General features: G+C 49.4%; 1 protein-coding gene across 1 annotated transcript in view; it reads right to left on the minus strand.

Annotated features, from left to right (window-relative positions):
- Nucleotides 1–12734: 12734 nt before the first annotated feature.
- The window catches only part of MNT (MAX network transcriptional repressor), a 29177-nt gene continuing 25655 nt past the window's right edge, over nucleotides 12735–16256 (minus strand). Inside the window, exons 5-6 of the mRNA XM_084299377.1 lie at nucleotides 15385–15577; nucleotides 12735–13839 (exon numbers count right to left, since the gene is read on the minus strand). Of these exons, the coding sequence (XP_084155503.1) occupies nucleotides 13124–13839; nucleotides 15385–15577 (909 nt within the window). The 3' untranslated portion in view covers nucleotides 12735–13123. The remainder of the gene's footprint in view (nucleotides 13840–15384; nucleotides 15578–16256) is intronic.

A 16256-nucleotide genomic window follows, 5' to 3' on the forward strand; every position in this document is an offset into this window, starting at 1 on the left:
CATTGAAACGTGCTTCCCGTGTCTCAGCCTGAAACATGCACAGCCACCACCCCAATGCATTCATCCAAGTTTGCTTACTGACCATCACGTAGTGCTCTTGGAAACCTCTGATGGGGGGTGGAAAAGCCAAACGAACTCTTCAGAAATGTGGAAAGCAGAAAATTTCCTTTGCAGGTGCTGCTCCTCAAGTGTCCCTGCAATTCAACCCATCCGTTTCCACACAGCAATCCTACCCTGCCTGGTGCCTGCCCAGGTGTAGCTGGGGCAGCATCAGAGGCACAGCTGAGCAATCACTGGCAGTAGCACAAGTTTGGGTCCCGCCGTGTTTGCCCTTTCAGCCTCAAAAGCCATTGTTTCCCTTTCCAGAATGTTTCATAAATCCACTGTAAAGTCTAACCAGACAACTGATTATAAACACTGAGATGAACGCTATCTTGCACGTCCAGAGTGTGGATAAAAGAGAGGACAGGTCAGTCGCATACCAATGAGAGCAAATTACTGAACTACCCTGACTATTTACCAGCATCTAATTAACCAAACCCAATCTGCTGGGGCTGACAGGGCAGACTGTAAAATAGTGTAACAACGTTTCAGCAGAAGGCCTTCGTTAGCAGTTTGGAAATCAAGTGGGGCATAACTCAGCGTGCTTCCGAGGCCGGCAGGCAGGACCAGGGATCCCTACAGCCTGTTAAAAATGCAAAGGGCAGCGCTGCGGTGAGCTCACTGCACAACGAGGCCGAGCCTCAGTGCTAACCTGGCCACCGGGAGGAGCAAGACACCTCCAGATGCCTTCCCGGTACGAGCGGGAGGCTTGGATGTGCTCACCAGCACCCGGCGGCTGCTCAGCACCGCGCAGCCCCCCCGGGCCCTGCTCGCCACCGGCTGCAGCTCTCTGGCTGGCCGGGGCCGAGCCCCATCCCGGGGTGCTCACAGGTTTCTCCCCGGCCTGGCACAGCCCCGCTCTTACTGCCACGCTTACCTGTGTGGGAAGGAAAGGCAAGGAAAAAAGCAGCTGGTCTGAGGCTCCTCTGTTACCCTCCTCCACTTCAGGCTCACTCTGTGATGTCCAGAACCAAACACCTCTCACTGCTGGCTCCTGCATGCCTGGAGAGAGCCAAAAACACAGCTGGAACAGCACGCGAAGGCTGAGTTCAGTGTGGCAGCCCTGTCCCACCTGAGAGGCATGACCAGACCTCCCCCAGCCCAGAGCTTGCACAAATACCCAGCACCGCCACAGGCACTGTAAAGGTTTGGGCTCAGCTACAGCTGTGAGCCCTGGCCCAGCTGATTTTCGAGCAGAGGGTTACACAGGGATGAGCTGGGGCACGACACAGTGCCGGGGCTGACTGCTCCAGCTTACCTGGCTCTGACTCCACACACCAGAGGCAGGGAAACCAGGAGGATTTTCTGAAAACCTGAGACGTCCAACTTTGCGATCTGTAGGACAGAGCATTCAGATCTGGGTTAGGTGAAGCTGATTGATCCAGGCTGTGTTTCTAGCTCCTCATCTCAGCGGCACGGACACCGCAACTCCCCTGTCCTCACACCCACCTGGCAGGAAGGACGCATCGGAGACCTGGGGCCTGGCTGGGCACTCCCAGGGCCCTGAAGCATCCCCCAGACAGGAACAGCACTGGCAGAGTCCGGAGGTTTCTGACTGCTGGCTGCTGGCAGAGGTGTGGTTACGGGCCCCAGCCTGTGCGTGACGCCCTCCTCAGAATCACAGGCAGGGAGAGCAGCAGCTGTTTTATTACATCTCATAACAGCTAACTAAAATTAATCAAACTGCTATTTAACAGTGTTAACAATGCTAAAACATGTCAGAATGACTCTCCCTGACATTCCTGACCAGAAGTGGTCTCAGCTACAGACAATAACAAGCAGACTGCCTCGGGACAAAGCTTACAGGCTTGGGAGCAGAGCTGGACCCCCATAGCATCAAAATTACGGGGCTCTGCCCAGAAACGACCCCAAATCCCACACAGGTTAGGAACAGCCTGCAGGTCAGGAGGTGCCTCGGGTCTCCCACCATAGCACTGCTGCTCCTACACACACAGCTATTAATTTCAGGGAGCCACAGTCCTGTGCCTAAACAAAGATGAATAGCAATAGCCAGGAATGGTGGCTGTGAACCAGAAAGAGCCTGCTTGGCTCATCAGCACCCAGCCTCAGAGCTGGCCGAGGGACAGCACGCTGCAGAGCTCTCACAGTGCTGCCAGCACCAGTGGCCAATCCCCCCATTCACACTTTTGACAGGTAACACATTTCAATCTTCTCTAAAGGACGCCAGTGAATTAAAGGTGCTTTGCTGATGGATGGCCGAGTAACATCCATTTTCCAAGTTTTAATAAATTCTGGGCTCTGCAGGGAAGGCTCGCTTCCTCTCGAGCATGGCGCAGACACATCCGGGAGCACACAGGAGCAGCTCTGGGCTCAGCCTAGGGAGCGCTCGCAGACCTGCTGCTCACCAACGCCGACTTGGGGGGAAAGCTACAGCCATGCACAGAGAAAACACTGCCCTTATAATTGGAAAATGACAGAGTGAAATATCTGCATGCAAAGCACGAGGATGAAAATGCAGAATCCTGTTTCAGATTTCAGTGCATGTTTATTTCAGTTTTATATTTATTTCAGGCAAGTGCTTATTACATGGATATTATTCATGTTGGATACCTAAATTCTGGAGCATGAAGAGCCAGTATAATACAGCTGAATAGTAAAAATACAATATGTACAAAATTAGTTGTTGGTTTTTTTTTTTTTTTTTTTTTCACATAGCAGATGTATCCAAACACATAAAAATCTTTACAGTCTAAGTTTTTCAATATTTAATATCTCAATAAATTGATAACACAGTGACAAGTCCTCACTGTAAACAAAGACTGCATTTGCCCAGTGTGATTGTTTGCCAATTTGTGGCTTTCCTGTGATGTGCAGTGGGAGGCAAATATATTTCCAGGGCTTCGAATCAGAGGCAAGCATTGGATGCAATTTTGCACTTACAATCAGGATCTTCACTGAAACATCCCTAATGCAGAGAGCTCAGCAGTGACAAGGGTAACAACTCCTAGCCACAAGGCTGGTTGCGTGCTATACCAGCAGTGGGGGCAGCAGGGACGGGAGGGTTCTGTGCTCCTGCCATGGGTCCTCACTAAGCAGAACACCTCGGTGAGTGCTTAAAGCAAGCAAATTCATATTGGTGGATTCAGTTAACACTTTGTCTCTTACTCTGTGAAGAAACACTCTTTTGGGTCAGATTCTTAAGGTGTATCTGTAAGGCATTCGTTCAGGCTTCACTATCTGCAAGCACGGGGACCCGAGCGGGATGTCTTGTGACGGCACCGGCAGCTCGCGCTGGCCGGGCGCTGCTCTCTGGCTTCTCACCACACAGCACTGCAGAGAGCCCATGGTTTGGGGCCTTCCAGAGCACAGACACGTACGGGCGGGGGTGCCGGCAGCTGGAGGGCACGATCCCCGTGCAAACACGGGAAAGAGAGTTCGGGTGCTTCCCTGGAAGCAGGTGGCCCCACTGTGGCGGGCAGCGGCGTGCTCTGCCTCCTGCCAGAAACACTTCTTCAAACTCAAATCCATTTTCTCAGCATAAAGAAAGGGGTCAAATTAAGGGGCCTCATACTGTTTTACAGCAGAACCATGCAATACCTCTGAGAGACTAAAATTGCATCCCACGGGAGGCATAAATACCAATTCCAATTACAGATCAACACCTCCACCCGGCACTGGCAGCGCAGAGCAGCTGTGCAAGTAAATAAGAACGGGTCCTTAGCATTTGCTGCACACAAACCCTTACACAGCTCCCAGGGAGGTGGACTGCTGGCCCTGTGACACTGCCTGCAAACACCCAAACACAGCATTTGCTGAAGCTGCACTTCTCTGGTGCTGCATTTATGCTAATATTTTGATAATTCAAGTTTTGAATTATTATTTTTCAGCTCTACAAATCAGGAAGAGAAGGATGCCATGAAACTACACAATGTAATTTCCTTAACTCTAAACATTTGGTCCTAGCAACTGATGTTTGACTAAAGAAGAAAAAAAAACTAAAAATAGATAGCGTTTTAATCAGTTCTCAGAACGATAACAAAGGATGGAAAATAGGTCAGAAACATTAGAATTTTTTGGTTTTTTTGCTAATGCCAATTTTTCAGAATTAAAGTAAAATTTAAATGAACAGCTGCTCAAGAAAAATGGGATGCAAAGCCCAGGAACCTCACCCACGAGGCGATCATCAGCCGCACGCCTCTGCGCCACTCCCGAGAGATTTAAGGCATTGGGGTCGCAGCCCAGCGACGTACAGGTGTCACTGAGCTTAAGCAAGTGCCTGTAACTCGATGGTACCGAGCAAGCGTCTTGTGCAGGTAGGCAGGAACTGGGTGATTTATCTGGGCCTTAAATCTGATCCCAAGACCCTGAGGAGCCAGGGAAGCCCCCGAGGAGCCAGGAAAGCTCTGTTCCTGCAGGACGGAGAGGATCTGGCAGCTCAGGCTGCCCGCACACGCACCAGGACATTTACCTCCACCCCGGAGACATTTCAGTACACATCACAGAAAGCAAGGGGGGGCCAAACAAGCAACAAATGCGTCTTCACACCAGGCAAATTACGTCTTCTTCCCACAACCTCCCTCCCTCCCTCCCAAAATCACACAAGTGAGGTCTTCAAACACCCCTTGTCCCCACCCAACCAGAAACAATTTTCACACCTTTTTTTTTTTTTAAATGCAAAAAATCCACTCAAGATGCAAATCAGTCCAAAAGAGACACAGGCTACATACAAAAATCGGAGACACGATAGAGTCTTGAAGTTCTATACGTATATAAACAGGCGTGCATACAGACAACCACACCAATACTGACAAAAGCAGCAAGTCTCACCTCCATCTAAACCACTCAAAGGCATTTTATGTTTTTTTTTTTTGTTGTTGTTGTTGTTGTTTGTTTGTTTCTTTTGTTCTTTTGTTACAGAAGGCCACTTTTAATTAAAAGAAAAGAAAAAGAGAGCAGTAGACCAACACCAGAGCACCACAGCCTGTCGCGGCCCTGGGCCCGCCGCCTTCACAGCGCGGCAGCGAGCCAAAAACCAGCCGCTGGTGGGGCTGTCCCGACCCGGGCACACGACTGAAGAAGCTCTGCAGGAGGCCCACCGCCTCTGCCACGCTCCCCAGCAGGCGGATGAAGCAAAGCACAATTAATTCACCTCTTCCTGCTCTATTTGGGCCCAGTTCCACCTCCGCAGGAGGCAGTGGGATGGCTCCAAGTGATGCAGGACCAGCTCCTGGATGCCTGCAGCGGTTCTGACCGATCACCCCCTCCTCCTCGTCCACCTGGCACTGGCCCCACACCAGCCTGGCCAAGAGGAACACAAACCCAGCCCTGCCTGGGGAACACGGGGGTCTGAGGGGCCGCACACCCGGCAGGACGTGCGGCTCGCTGCCGACTGTGCTGTGACAGACTCGCCGTGCTCCTGCTGAGCGTCCCCCCATCACCAGGGCTCCCCTGCAGGGATTTAATACCTGAACTTTGCTTCCTCAGGCACCCGGTGTCTGACTGGGCCCATAGACGTGCAGGAAATGGGCTCAGGGGGAGCTGCCCCGCGGCCCCCACTGCACTGACAGGGCCCTGCTGAGGCGGGAGCATGGCCGCCCCTCCTCCGGCCCTGCCACGCTTCCCTCAGCGTCGCCCCACAGGGCACGGCGCTCCTGAGCACAAACCACAAAGCACGCGATGCCTTCTCTGGGTCATCTTCATTAAAGCATGCCATTATTAGTATCAATTTTCCTTTGTTTTCAATACTGTGAAATGTACAAGAAATGTTTTTGGTCAAAACTAGCTTCCACAGCCACCCAACCCACCCAGCAGTGGGGCTGGCAGGAGCAGCAAATCAAACACCAGCAGAAAATGGTCTTGTTCAACAGGAAGGCCAAAGCCAATGATCTGGTTTAGCCTCCAATAAAAACGATCTATGTTTTACAAACGATGCAGTTTGCATGCCATCTCCAGCTCTGGAAACTTGACCGCCCACACAGCACCACGCTCGTGCTCTGGCCTGAGGGGACAAGGGACGCGGCCCAGTGAGCAGCCCGGTCCCTGCAGCCCAACGCGCTGTCTTGAAGTCTCTTCTCAGTCCTCCCTGAGATCAGCACGGGCTTGGCCCCTGGAAGTTCAGAGCTGAGACTTCAGGATGCAGCCGGGCGGGGGCTCTGCAGGAGCCATGGGGCCCCGCGAGTCACTGCCTCCATGGCAGCGCTGACAGGACCGCGGCGGTTACTGCACTGAATAGCTCGGGCGTTTCTGCAGCCAGGACAAGCCCTCTGTCTGCTGGAATAATCCTGAATAGGGCTTTAAAACATAGCTACTGAACTAGGAGTTTAAAGATTCCTGGTGTTTGCCTGGTATAATGAAAAAATGGTTGTAATTACTTTTTGTAAATCTGTCTGCCTTTTTTTTTTTAACTCTTCCCCTTCCCTCAACTTCTCTGCCTGTTTTGCTTTGATCATTTTTAAAAATCCTGAGCAACCTGAGGGTGACCAAAAGGGACAGCCACCACTTCAGCCAGGGCCCCAGCAAATGCTTCACGAGCGAGAGGCCACCACTGCCACCAGCACTGGTCATGTCACCACACCGAGAATTTTAGAAACAACAGGGCAGTGTCACCAGTCTCACAACTCCTTTCACAATTCTACTGCAGGAGAGCAAAGTGCCACCTGCCATCAACCATGCACGCCAACACACACATGCACGAGGATGCCCACCCCTCCGGGTCTCAGACACAACCCAAGCAGCTGCAGGCAATGGTGGAAAATCAGGTTGTTCATCTTCCTACGTTAAACTACAGGGGTTCTAGATGGTTCTTACTGGAGAGGTCAGGAATGCCTTCCTGTATCTAAGTGTCAGCCGTAAGAACTCTTTCCAGAATAATTCTGAAGTAACTGTCTGGTTTTATTCCACTTTGTCTGCATTCACTTGGCAGGTTGAAGCCAGAAATCAGACTGAACCAAAGACCTGGAGGTGCCTGACCTGCGGACTATTCTTGGCCACCCACTGCAGCTCATTGCAGGGGCTCTCCTCAGCGCAGGCACAGCTCTCCCACCGGGACCACACCATCTGCTCCCCAGCCAGGGCAAGCTATGGAAGCAAAAGAGTATTTTTATGTGCAACTGCAGCTGTCCCACAGTCTTTGCTCACACAGGCCTGTTGGTGCGTATTTCAAATGAACACGGCTGTGCTGACTGAAGGTTTAAGCACAGATCAAGCTTCTGAGCACATTTTTGCTAGCAGTGGCGGTAGATGAACCATGGCGAGCACACAGGCTGCAGGGTCAGGAAACAGCGCTGCAGGTGACTGGCCAGAGCCTGCCAAAGTGCTGGAAGCATTTCCACCAACTTACAGGCTGAGTCAGGCTTGAAAAGGACAGAAAAGTCTTCTCAAAACTACTACATTGAGAACTCTTTTTTTTTTTTTTTCCTTTTTTCCTGCGGTATGGTTACCAGTAACTAATATTATTCAACAACAGAAAAGATTTCTTGTAAACTTCATATTTATTGATTTTTTTGGGACAAATTAGATCTTCTGCATCCCAAAGTGTACATATATATATATTTATATATAGCTTTCTCCATAGGGAAAACACATATATCAAAGGAGGAGAGACATTTCTAAAGTGCCCCTTGTTATACAGTACTGAACATGATTTCTAAGAGCATTAGCATAAATCTGAAGTTTCTGAGCAGGAATGACAGCTGTGAGGAAAGAAGGGCTGTGGTTTGTTTTTTTCCCCACAGAACAGAAAGAAGTTTGCTGACTGTAAAACACAAACAAACAAAAACAAAGAAATGTTTCTGGTAGCTGTGGAGAAGGCAAACAAGTGCAGGGATGACCCGTGACATCTGGAGCAGCTCACGGGCTGGCTGGGTGGGACAAGCCTTTCTTCAGGTGGAGTTTAACACTGAGGAAAGGTTCAGACTAGTCACAGAAAGCCAAGGGAGAGAGGAAAAGTGGTAAAAGCAGGACTTACGTGTGAGCAGGGCTAGTGACACTGATACCTTCAAACCATACGGGAGTAAAAGATGAAGAGGTCAGTGGGATCTCGTGTCCGTAAGGTGAAGGCCATTAATCCACCAGAAAGCTCTTCTGTCTGTATTAAATGAAATGGGAACCCTGCTCTCAATCTCCTACGTATTTTACTGTGGAAACACTGACAGGGCACTGCACAATTTAGGAGTAACCGTGTCTGTGTCACTGCCAGTGACCAGTACCAGCTCTCCTGGGGTAAGAAGCCAATGGAATTAGCTAAATTTTCAATGCAGAAAGCAGGCCATCATTCAAAACTCCATGTAAAAAGCACAGGACAAACGTGTAAATATTGCTGTTGTACCTCTCTGTCAACACCTGCAAAAGGGGAACGATGTCCTGGGGAGGAGGGGGCTCACTGCTGGTGCCCAGCTGCTGTTGTGTTCGCAGCAGCCATGCACTGCTAAGCTCCGCTTCCCAAGCAGGGTTTTTTCTTCTTCAATAAGTTCAGCCATTGTAGGCCAGAAATTAGACCTTCTGCCATGATTTTTGTTATTTTGCATGGCTCCATGATTTGGAACAGCAAAGAATGACAGAAGGCTGCTTCCTCCTCCTCCTGACACAACTGCAGAAGACAAAGCCGTGCAGGTCTGCCTAGGAAGGGAGGTGACCCTGCTGCAAATACTCCTTTTTTAAGAGTCTCTGATGAAGAGTAACTGTCCTGCTTTCAAACACCCATCTCCAGAAATACGACCTAAAGGCTCCCACTGGCACACAGAACACAACTGTCTCTGCCAAGCACCTGAATGTGCAAGGGAGACAATAAAGCTGTGGTGACTCCCTTTTCCCCATAGCATTAATGGCAGACTAAACGTGAGCATGAACAACCTATTTAAATGTGGTTCAAGGATAAGGAATCCTTAAAGATTTGTCCATTCTGCTGTAGAAACTGTGCTAGCAACATGAGCAAAAGTTTCCTGGACTTGAGGATGCAAGGAAAGAAAAAGCAAACAAACAAAACCAGTACTAACTACTGAGCAACCCACAGCTTAATAAATACAGATTTAATGCAATTTTCAGCCATGACTGCTCAGAAGGCACAATCACACTTGATTCCTGTTTGCAGTAATTACTGCCACCTCCAGCACAGTTTCAACTATAGTATGGGCAGTCTAGAACTGGCAAGCTTTTTTTAATTTACCCCTGCCACTGTTTACAGCAGTCCACAACCAAGCTAAAGTCCTGCTGGAGCTGACAGGCATTTTGGACAGACTACGGATCAAGTCCTCCTGTGGAAGATCTTAACTCAAAACTAGATTTAGCTGGCTAGCACAGTGAAGGTGGTCTCATGACTGCTCAACCCCGTCTTACCTCCTCCTCTGAATGGGTGTCATTTCCAAAGTGTAACTGGTTGGATGCTAGCAGGGACCATCCTCTCATCCTGCCTCAAGGAGAACGTCCCCTGGCTACAACAGGAATTCTACCTGCATTAAGGACTGCAGAGCTTTTGTTTTTAGGAAGAGAGGAAGATGGAAAATAGAACATTAATAGTAATACTACATGCAAAATGGTGCAAGGAACAGAAAGATCATGAACAGTAGCAATACAGACAGAACAGTGCAAGGAGCAGAATATTCAGTCAGCAATAAAACACATCCAAAGCAACCTCCCAGGCAGCCTGGCAGGGACCAGCAATCAGTATCCCTCACTCTCAGTGGGAGTTTGCCATTAACTGCAACGAGATCTGACCTCACTACCAGAAAAGATGGAACAAGGTGGTTACTTAGGATGTGGGGTTTCTTTGGTGCACGTCTCACTGTAGTCTGTAAGACTCACTGTCAGGTTATGCATACTGAGCTTGTGGACTATACCGTTATCCTACACAAGACTATTTTTTTCCCCAAAAGAAAAAAAGATGTCAAAATTGCTTGCACTTTGGAAGATATCACATGCACATTTATCCCTTCTCTAATCCATTAACTTCCACACTAAAGTGTGGTCAGTTCTGGAACAAACTAACAAAGAAAAGTAACCCATGCAGCAAATTAATTCAATTTCCGTTGGTCTTCTTGTCCCAAGTTCCATCCTATCAGGCCAGATGAACACATTGCAAGTTGCTAGCACAAAGTGTCTGCCTCTGTAAAAAAATAAAAATAAACCCAAGAAACCTGGGGCTTGGGACTGGCACAAGGAATCCTGAAACTGGGAGGGCCAAGCACAGAATTCTGAAAAACCAATTATTGCATTAGCAAAACCAAGTCAAACCAAAAAACAAACCTCATCAAAAACATCTGAACAAAACACTGTCTTCCATTAAAATAATAACAAACTTTTTTTTTTTTTGACATAGCTATAAAAGTCAAGTAATTTATAAAACTGCAACAAATGAAGTCCGGTTGTGTATTCAAAGAACCATAGAACAGTTTGGGTTGGAAGGGACCTTAAAGATCATCCGGTTCCAACCCCCCTGCCATGGCCAGGGACACGTCCCACTAGATCAGGCTGCCCACAGCTCCTTCCAACCACCGGACACCTCCAGGGATGGTGCATCCACCGCTTCTCCGGGCAACCTGCTCCAGGGCCTCGCCACCCTCACAGCAAAGAATTTGTTCTTATATCTCATCTAAATCTATCCTCTTTCAGCTTAAAGACCTTACCCCCTGTCCTATCACTACGTGCCCTTGTAAGAAGTCCCTCTCCAGCCTTCTTGTAGGCCCCCTGGAAGGGTGCTATAAGGCCCCCCTGGAGCCTCCTCTTCTCCAGGCTGAACAACGCCACTCCCTCAGCCTGTCTTCGCAGGAGGGGGCTCCAGCCCCTTGATCATCTTCGTGTCCTTCCTCTGGACCTGCTCCAGCAGGTCCATGTCCTTCTTGTGCCGGGGGCCTGAGCTGGCCGCAGGCTCCAGGGGGGTGTCACAGAGCGGAGCAGAGGGGCACAATCCCCTCCCTGCTCTGCTGCCCACACTGCTGTTGGTGCAGCGCAGGGTACGGCTGACTTTCTGGGCTGCAAGTGCACACTGCCAGCTCATGCTGAGCCTCTCGTCCTCGTTCACCAGAACCCCCAGGTCCTTCTCCTTAGGGCTGCTCTCAATCTGCTCTCCACCCAGCCTGTTTGTGCTCGCGACTGCCCTAACGCAGCTGCAGGACCTTGCGCTTGGCCTCACGAGGTTTGCCCAGGCCCACCTCTCAGCCTGCCGGTCCCCTGGGTGCCATCCCCTCCCTGCAGCGTGTCGGCCGCACCACTCAGCTTGGGGCTGTCAGACTTGCTGAGGGTGCACTCGATCCCACTGTCCATGTTGCTGACAAAGATGTTAAGCAGCACCGGTCCTAGTACCCCCCGAGGAACACCACTCATCGCTCTTCTCAGCTTGGGCATCAAGCTGCTCACCACAACTCCTTGAGCATGCCCGTCCATACCCAATTCCTTCATCACCAAGTGACCCTTCCATCAAAGCTAGGTCTCTCCAGTTTATAGACAAGGACATTGTGTGGGATGGTGCCAAATGCTTTGCACAAGTCCATGTAGACGATGTCAGTTGCTCTTCCCTTATCCACCAACGCTGTAACCCCATCAAAGAAGGCCACCAGGTTTGTCAGGCACAATTAGCCCCTAGTGAAGCCACACTGGCTGTCACCAATCACCTCATTTTCAATGTGCCTTAGCATAATTTCCAGGAGGGTCTGCTCCATGATCTTACTGGGCACAGAGGTGAGACTGACTGGCCTGTAGCTCCCTGGGTCTTCCTTTTTTCCCATTTTAAAAATGGGGGCTATGTTCCCCCTCTTCCAGTCAGTGGGAACTCCACCAGACTGCCACAGCTTCTCAAATATGATGGATAGTGGCTTAGCAACTTCATCTGCCAGTTCCCCCATGACTCATGGATGTATCTCATCTAGTCCCATGACTTGTGCACCTTCAGGTTCTTTAGCTGGTCTCGAACCTGATCTTCTCCTACGCTGGGCACTTCTTCGTGCTCCCAGTCCCTGCCTTTGTCTTCTGGGACTTGGGCAGCGTGGCTAGAACTCCTGACAGTGAAGACTGAGGCAAAAAAGTCACTGAGTGCCTCAACCTTCTCCATATCCTGGGCAACCAGGTCTCCCGATTCCTTCTGGAGAGGGCCCACATTTTCCCTAGTCTTCCTGTTATCACCGATGTATCTACAGAACTTTTCTTGTTGCCCTTAATGTCCCTGGCCACATTTAATTCTATCAGGGCCTTAGCTCTCCTAATCTGATCCCTGGCTGCTCAGACAATTTCTCTCTATTTTCTCCCAGGCTACCTGTCCTTCCTTCCTACCACCCTCTGGAGGCTTCCTTTTTATGTTGGAGTTTGTCCAGGAGCTCATCAGGAGACCTTGTTCATCCATGCAGGCCTCCTGGCGTTTTTGCCTTCTTCCTTTCAGTAGGTAGGAGAATTTCCTTGAAATGCCATAACAAGTCACAGTGATTTTAGATGTTTTTTTGAAATATATTGACGGGAAATACCTTTAACGCATTTTTTGTCACTGTATATGTACCCTGGTCCACCAAACCATCTATCTTAAAGTTTCTTGTTTAGAGAGGACACTCTGTCTTCTTCCTCCAAAAATGAATTTTGTCTAATAATCCTGCAAAATAATCAACCTTACAAAAGGCCTTCTTCAAATGTTATATTTATATATATATATGTATATACATATATATACACACACATACACACATATATATAAATATAGACTTCTATGATTTTTTCCCATTCTACGCAATGTCTCAATAAAGAGATCAGCAATTTTATTCTACAAAGAAGCAACACATAAAAGGGGAAAATTAAAGTCTTAAGAACATCATATCCATATTTCACTGATTACACATAAAAGGAAAAAAAATCACCATGAACAACTGTCTTTGAAGTTTTCTCGGATTAGCAAAACCCAAGTGCAGAGCGGCCCCGTCTCGCTATCACCGGCAGGCTCGCAGCCGGGCGGCTGAGCCAGCCCCAGCCCCGCACACCCTGCCACTCCGAGTTTGCTGCACTTCCCTCCCGCGGAGTCGGACGTGGTTGGAATGTATGGAGTTTAGGAAAGGTTCCCAACAACGACTGCGCCGTCGGACGATCCTCTCTAGGCCAGCTTCAGTGTGCTCACTGGGAATGATGGCATGGTTACCATAGTCACCGGGTTTAGGACCGTCTGCCCAACCAACTGCGGGTGATGGACAACTTGGGTTCCTACAGCAGGCTTGGCCATCACCGCTTGCTGGCCAAGGCTTGTGGTTCCATTCACTTGCTGGTGAGAGATAGTGTGAGCAATGTGGCTCACCACAGGCTGGCTGACGGCCACGGGCTGAGGGTAGATGGGCAGCTGCTGGCCGAGGTGGGCCATGTGGTTGATGGTGGCTGGGTGCACAGTGATGTGGCCGATAGGCTGAGCAGCAGTGGTAAGTTGCACAGGGCTGGACGTGGAAGGTGCAATGTGAGCAATGTGCTTGGTCTGTGGACCCTGAATCACGTGGTTGACAGTCTGAATGACCGAGGCGTGGGTAGTGGCGGTGTGGGCAATAACAGTCGATTGCACGGTCGAAGCCGCCACGATGTGAGTCTGTGCTGGGACGATCGCCTGCGGCTGGACCAGTGCTTGTGTCTGGATGGGAGGCTGTGCGTGGGCTGGGGTTTGTTTCTGCTGGATAGACAGGTGCTGAGGCAAAACTGCTGGGTGATGGGAAGCAGCATTTGAAGGGACGGCTTTCAGGAGCTCTGGGTGCTGGCGCTGGGTTAGTTTTGGTAAAGAGTTCACTGGCCTGTCATCTTCCATGTCTTCATCCATGTTGTCTTCACCCTCTGGAAAAAAAACGAAAGGAAGAAACTCCCATAAAAAAGAAAGCAGAGCACGAACTGGGGTAACCAGCCTCTCCTACATGGCAGCACAAGCAGAAGAGATGGCAGCAGGAGGAGACGCTGAGCTACAGAAGGGCAGCACAGCACAGCAGGCTTCACTGAGCCCCAGTGGGGTGGGCACACCCCTCTCTTCTCTGCGTGTGGGACAAGGACACAGAGCCAGGCTCTCAGCCCAGAAAGGGGTGCCCACAAAAGGCTGAGAGATCTCACTTGGCAGGCATGGGAAGCAACTTGAGCAGAGGCAGACAGACAACCTGGGATTAGGAGTGCTCCATGCACAAAGAGAACAGGACTTCTCATCCTGGCAAGTTGCTCTACCAGCTGGAACTACCCCTTCTGCTCCCAGAGCAGAAAGGAAACACCAATGAAGAAACATGGCAGCAAGTTCCTCAGCCTGCTTCTGGAAAAAGGAGTCTCCATTCAGCCCACAAATTAATGCGGCAATACTGACCCTAAGGAGATGAGGATCGTGAGCAGGGCACCTTGCACTGCATGCTCTGAGGACAGCCATGCAGTAGACTAAAAATCTCAGAAGACACGGAAGCAGCAGGAAAACCAGGGAACGTACTTCCCTTTTGCAAGCGCTGTGGTTAGGAGTAGTTCGAAGACATCATTTTCAGCTGAGGCCGGCTGATGCCCCTACTTACAAAGCACCCCTACTCTCAGCTTCCACCTGGAGATGGTTGAGAGCATGTTCAAAGGTGACGAACCCAATACAGGACTCTGAATGAACCAGAAAGTTCATGTTTTCCCTTTCTGGAAGCTGCTGTATCATCTGCCTGGAGCACCAAGAGCAAACGCTGTTATGATTTGAAGGAGTTGCTGCCAATAGTTAAGAATTGCTACCCCCTTCCGATCCCTGGAAAGCAAAGCACTGTCCATCCACGACTGCCTATTCTTCCTGCTGTAGATCACTGGTACGGAGAAACGCATGCACTCTCCTACCTCACAGAAACTTCTTACTGGGAGCAGCACACTCGATTTTCATTAGTATCATTTTATCTTCATAGTGAATCCTTCTCATGCAACGTAAAGGCTCGTTAAGTTGGTCAAATGCTCTGGTGATCTCTCCTGTACCAATTCCTTCTTCTCTGCATGGCTGAACACCTTCCCACCTCCATGCACAAATACATCAAGATGCTTACACACCAGTCAGTTCTACTGAGCAGTGGTGCACAGCTGTGCAAGAGGGAAACTACATTTTGAGAGCAGGGAGCTTCATGTGAGATACTAGCAGGCTGAATGTGCAAACCTGCACTTTGTATTTACCTAACATTGCTGAGGCATGATTTTCAGTGTACTTTACACAAGTAGAAGTATTTTATTAGACCAGCATCAATGATTACAAAACACTTAAAAACCTCTTACTTCATTCTGAATGCAAAGAAACTGTGCTAGTGCTAAATGAAGACTCCCAACACCACCACCACTACACAGCTGTGCCGGTGATGTACAGTGATGAGAAAAGAAGAGAGAAATTGCAGATACCTGATGCTGTCGAGGTAGATGCCTGGTCATCCTCTGGCTGAACTGTCTGTCGAATAATTCTGTCGATCTCCATGATGTCCATCCACTGGCTCAACTCATTCTTCACTTCTGCCAGTCGCTGCTGGGTAGCAATCTTCTCTCTTGCCAGCCGCTCCATCTCGTGCTCATATTCTTTTTCCTTTCTCTTTAAAGTCTAAAGACAGGAAGAAATAAAAAAAATATATCTAGGGAGAAAAAAGACAAATGTAACCTATGCCAACCCGGTCATTCCCACATCCATTACTGGTTTTCTTCTGTTACCAGTTATACTGGTGTAGACCTCTTCGGATGTAGTTATGCCTTTCGAATTCATGCAGAAGGGGAAAGGAGGAGACCTGCCCATGAAAGCCTGGAGGGTTACTTTGACCAACCACTTTCTGTTTTCTGAAGGAAAACTGATGAGCCTCCAAAGCTGAAATGGTTAACCACGCCAGGGGTGAGGCACTTCAGCTGCGGGGGTAACAGCCTAAAGCTCCTTAGGAAAATCTGTGAAGCTTTTTCTCTGAAAAAAAAAAAAAAGTATTTCTCCAAAAAAATAAAAAAAGTATTTCTGCCACTCTACAGACAGAAAATTAAACCTTCTTCCTGCATTCTTTCTCTCTCCTGACCTCCACAGTTCTTTCTCTCTCCACTTCTGACCCGTCAGGCCAGGCGCGCTCCAGGGGAAGGTGCCGGGAGGCGGCAGAGCAGATGGCCGGAGTCTGCTGGCCCCAGTCATCCTTCAGGAACTATTCTGGGATGTGTTTTGTTGTAGCTCGCCACGTAAAGACGGATTTCCCGGCTGAGCTGCTACTCGGCTTAGTAACGAACCTAGTGTAATTAACCAGAGCCTG

This window comes from Netta rufina, assembly GCF_964035555.1.
Source record: "Netta rufina genome assembly, chromosome: 21".
In the NCBI taxonomy this organism is placed as follows: Eukaryota; Metazoa; Chordata; class Aves; order Anseriformes; family Anatidae; genus Netta; species Netta rufina.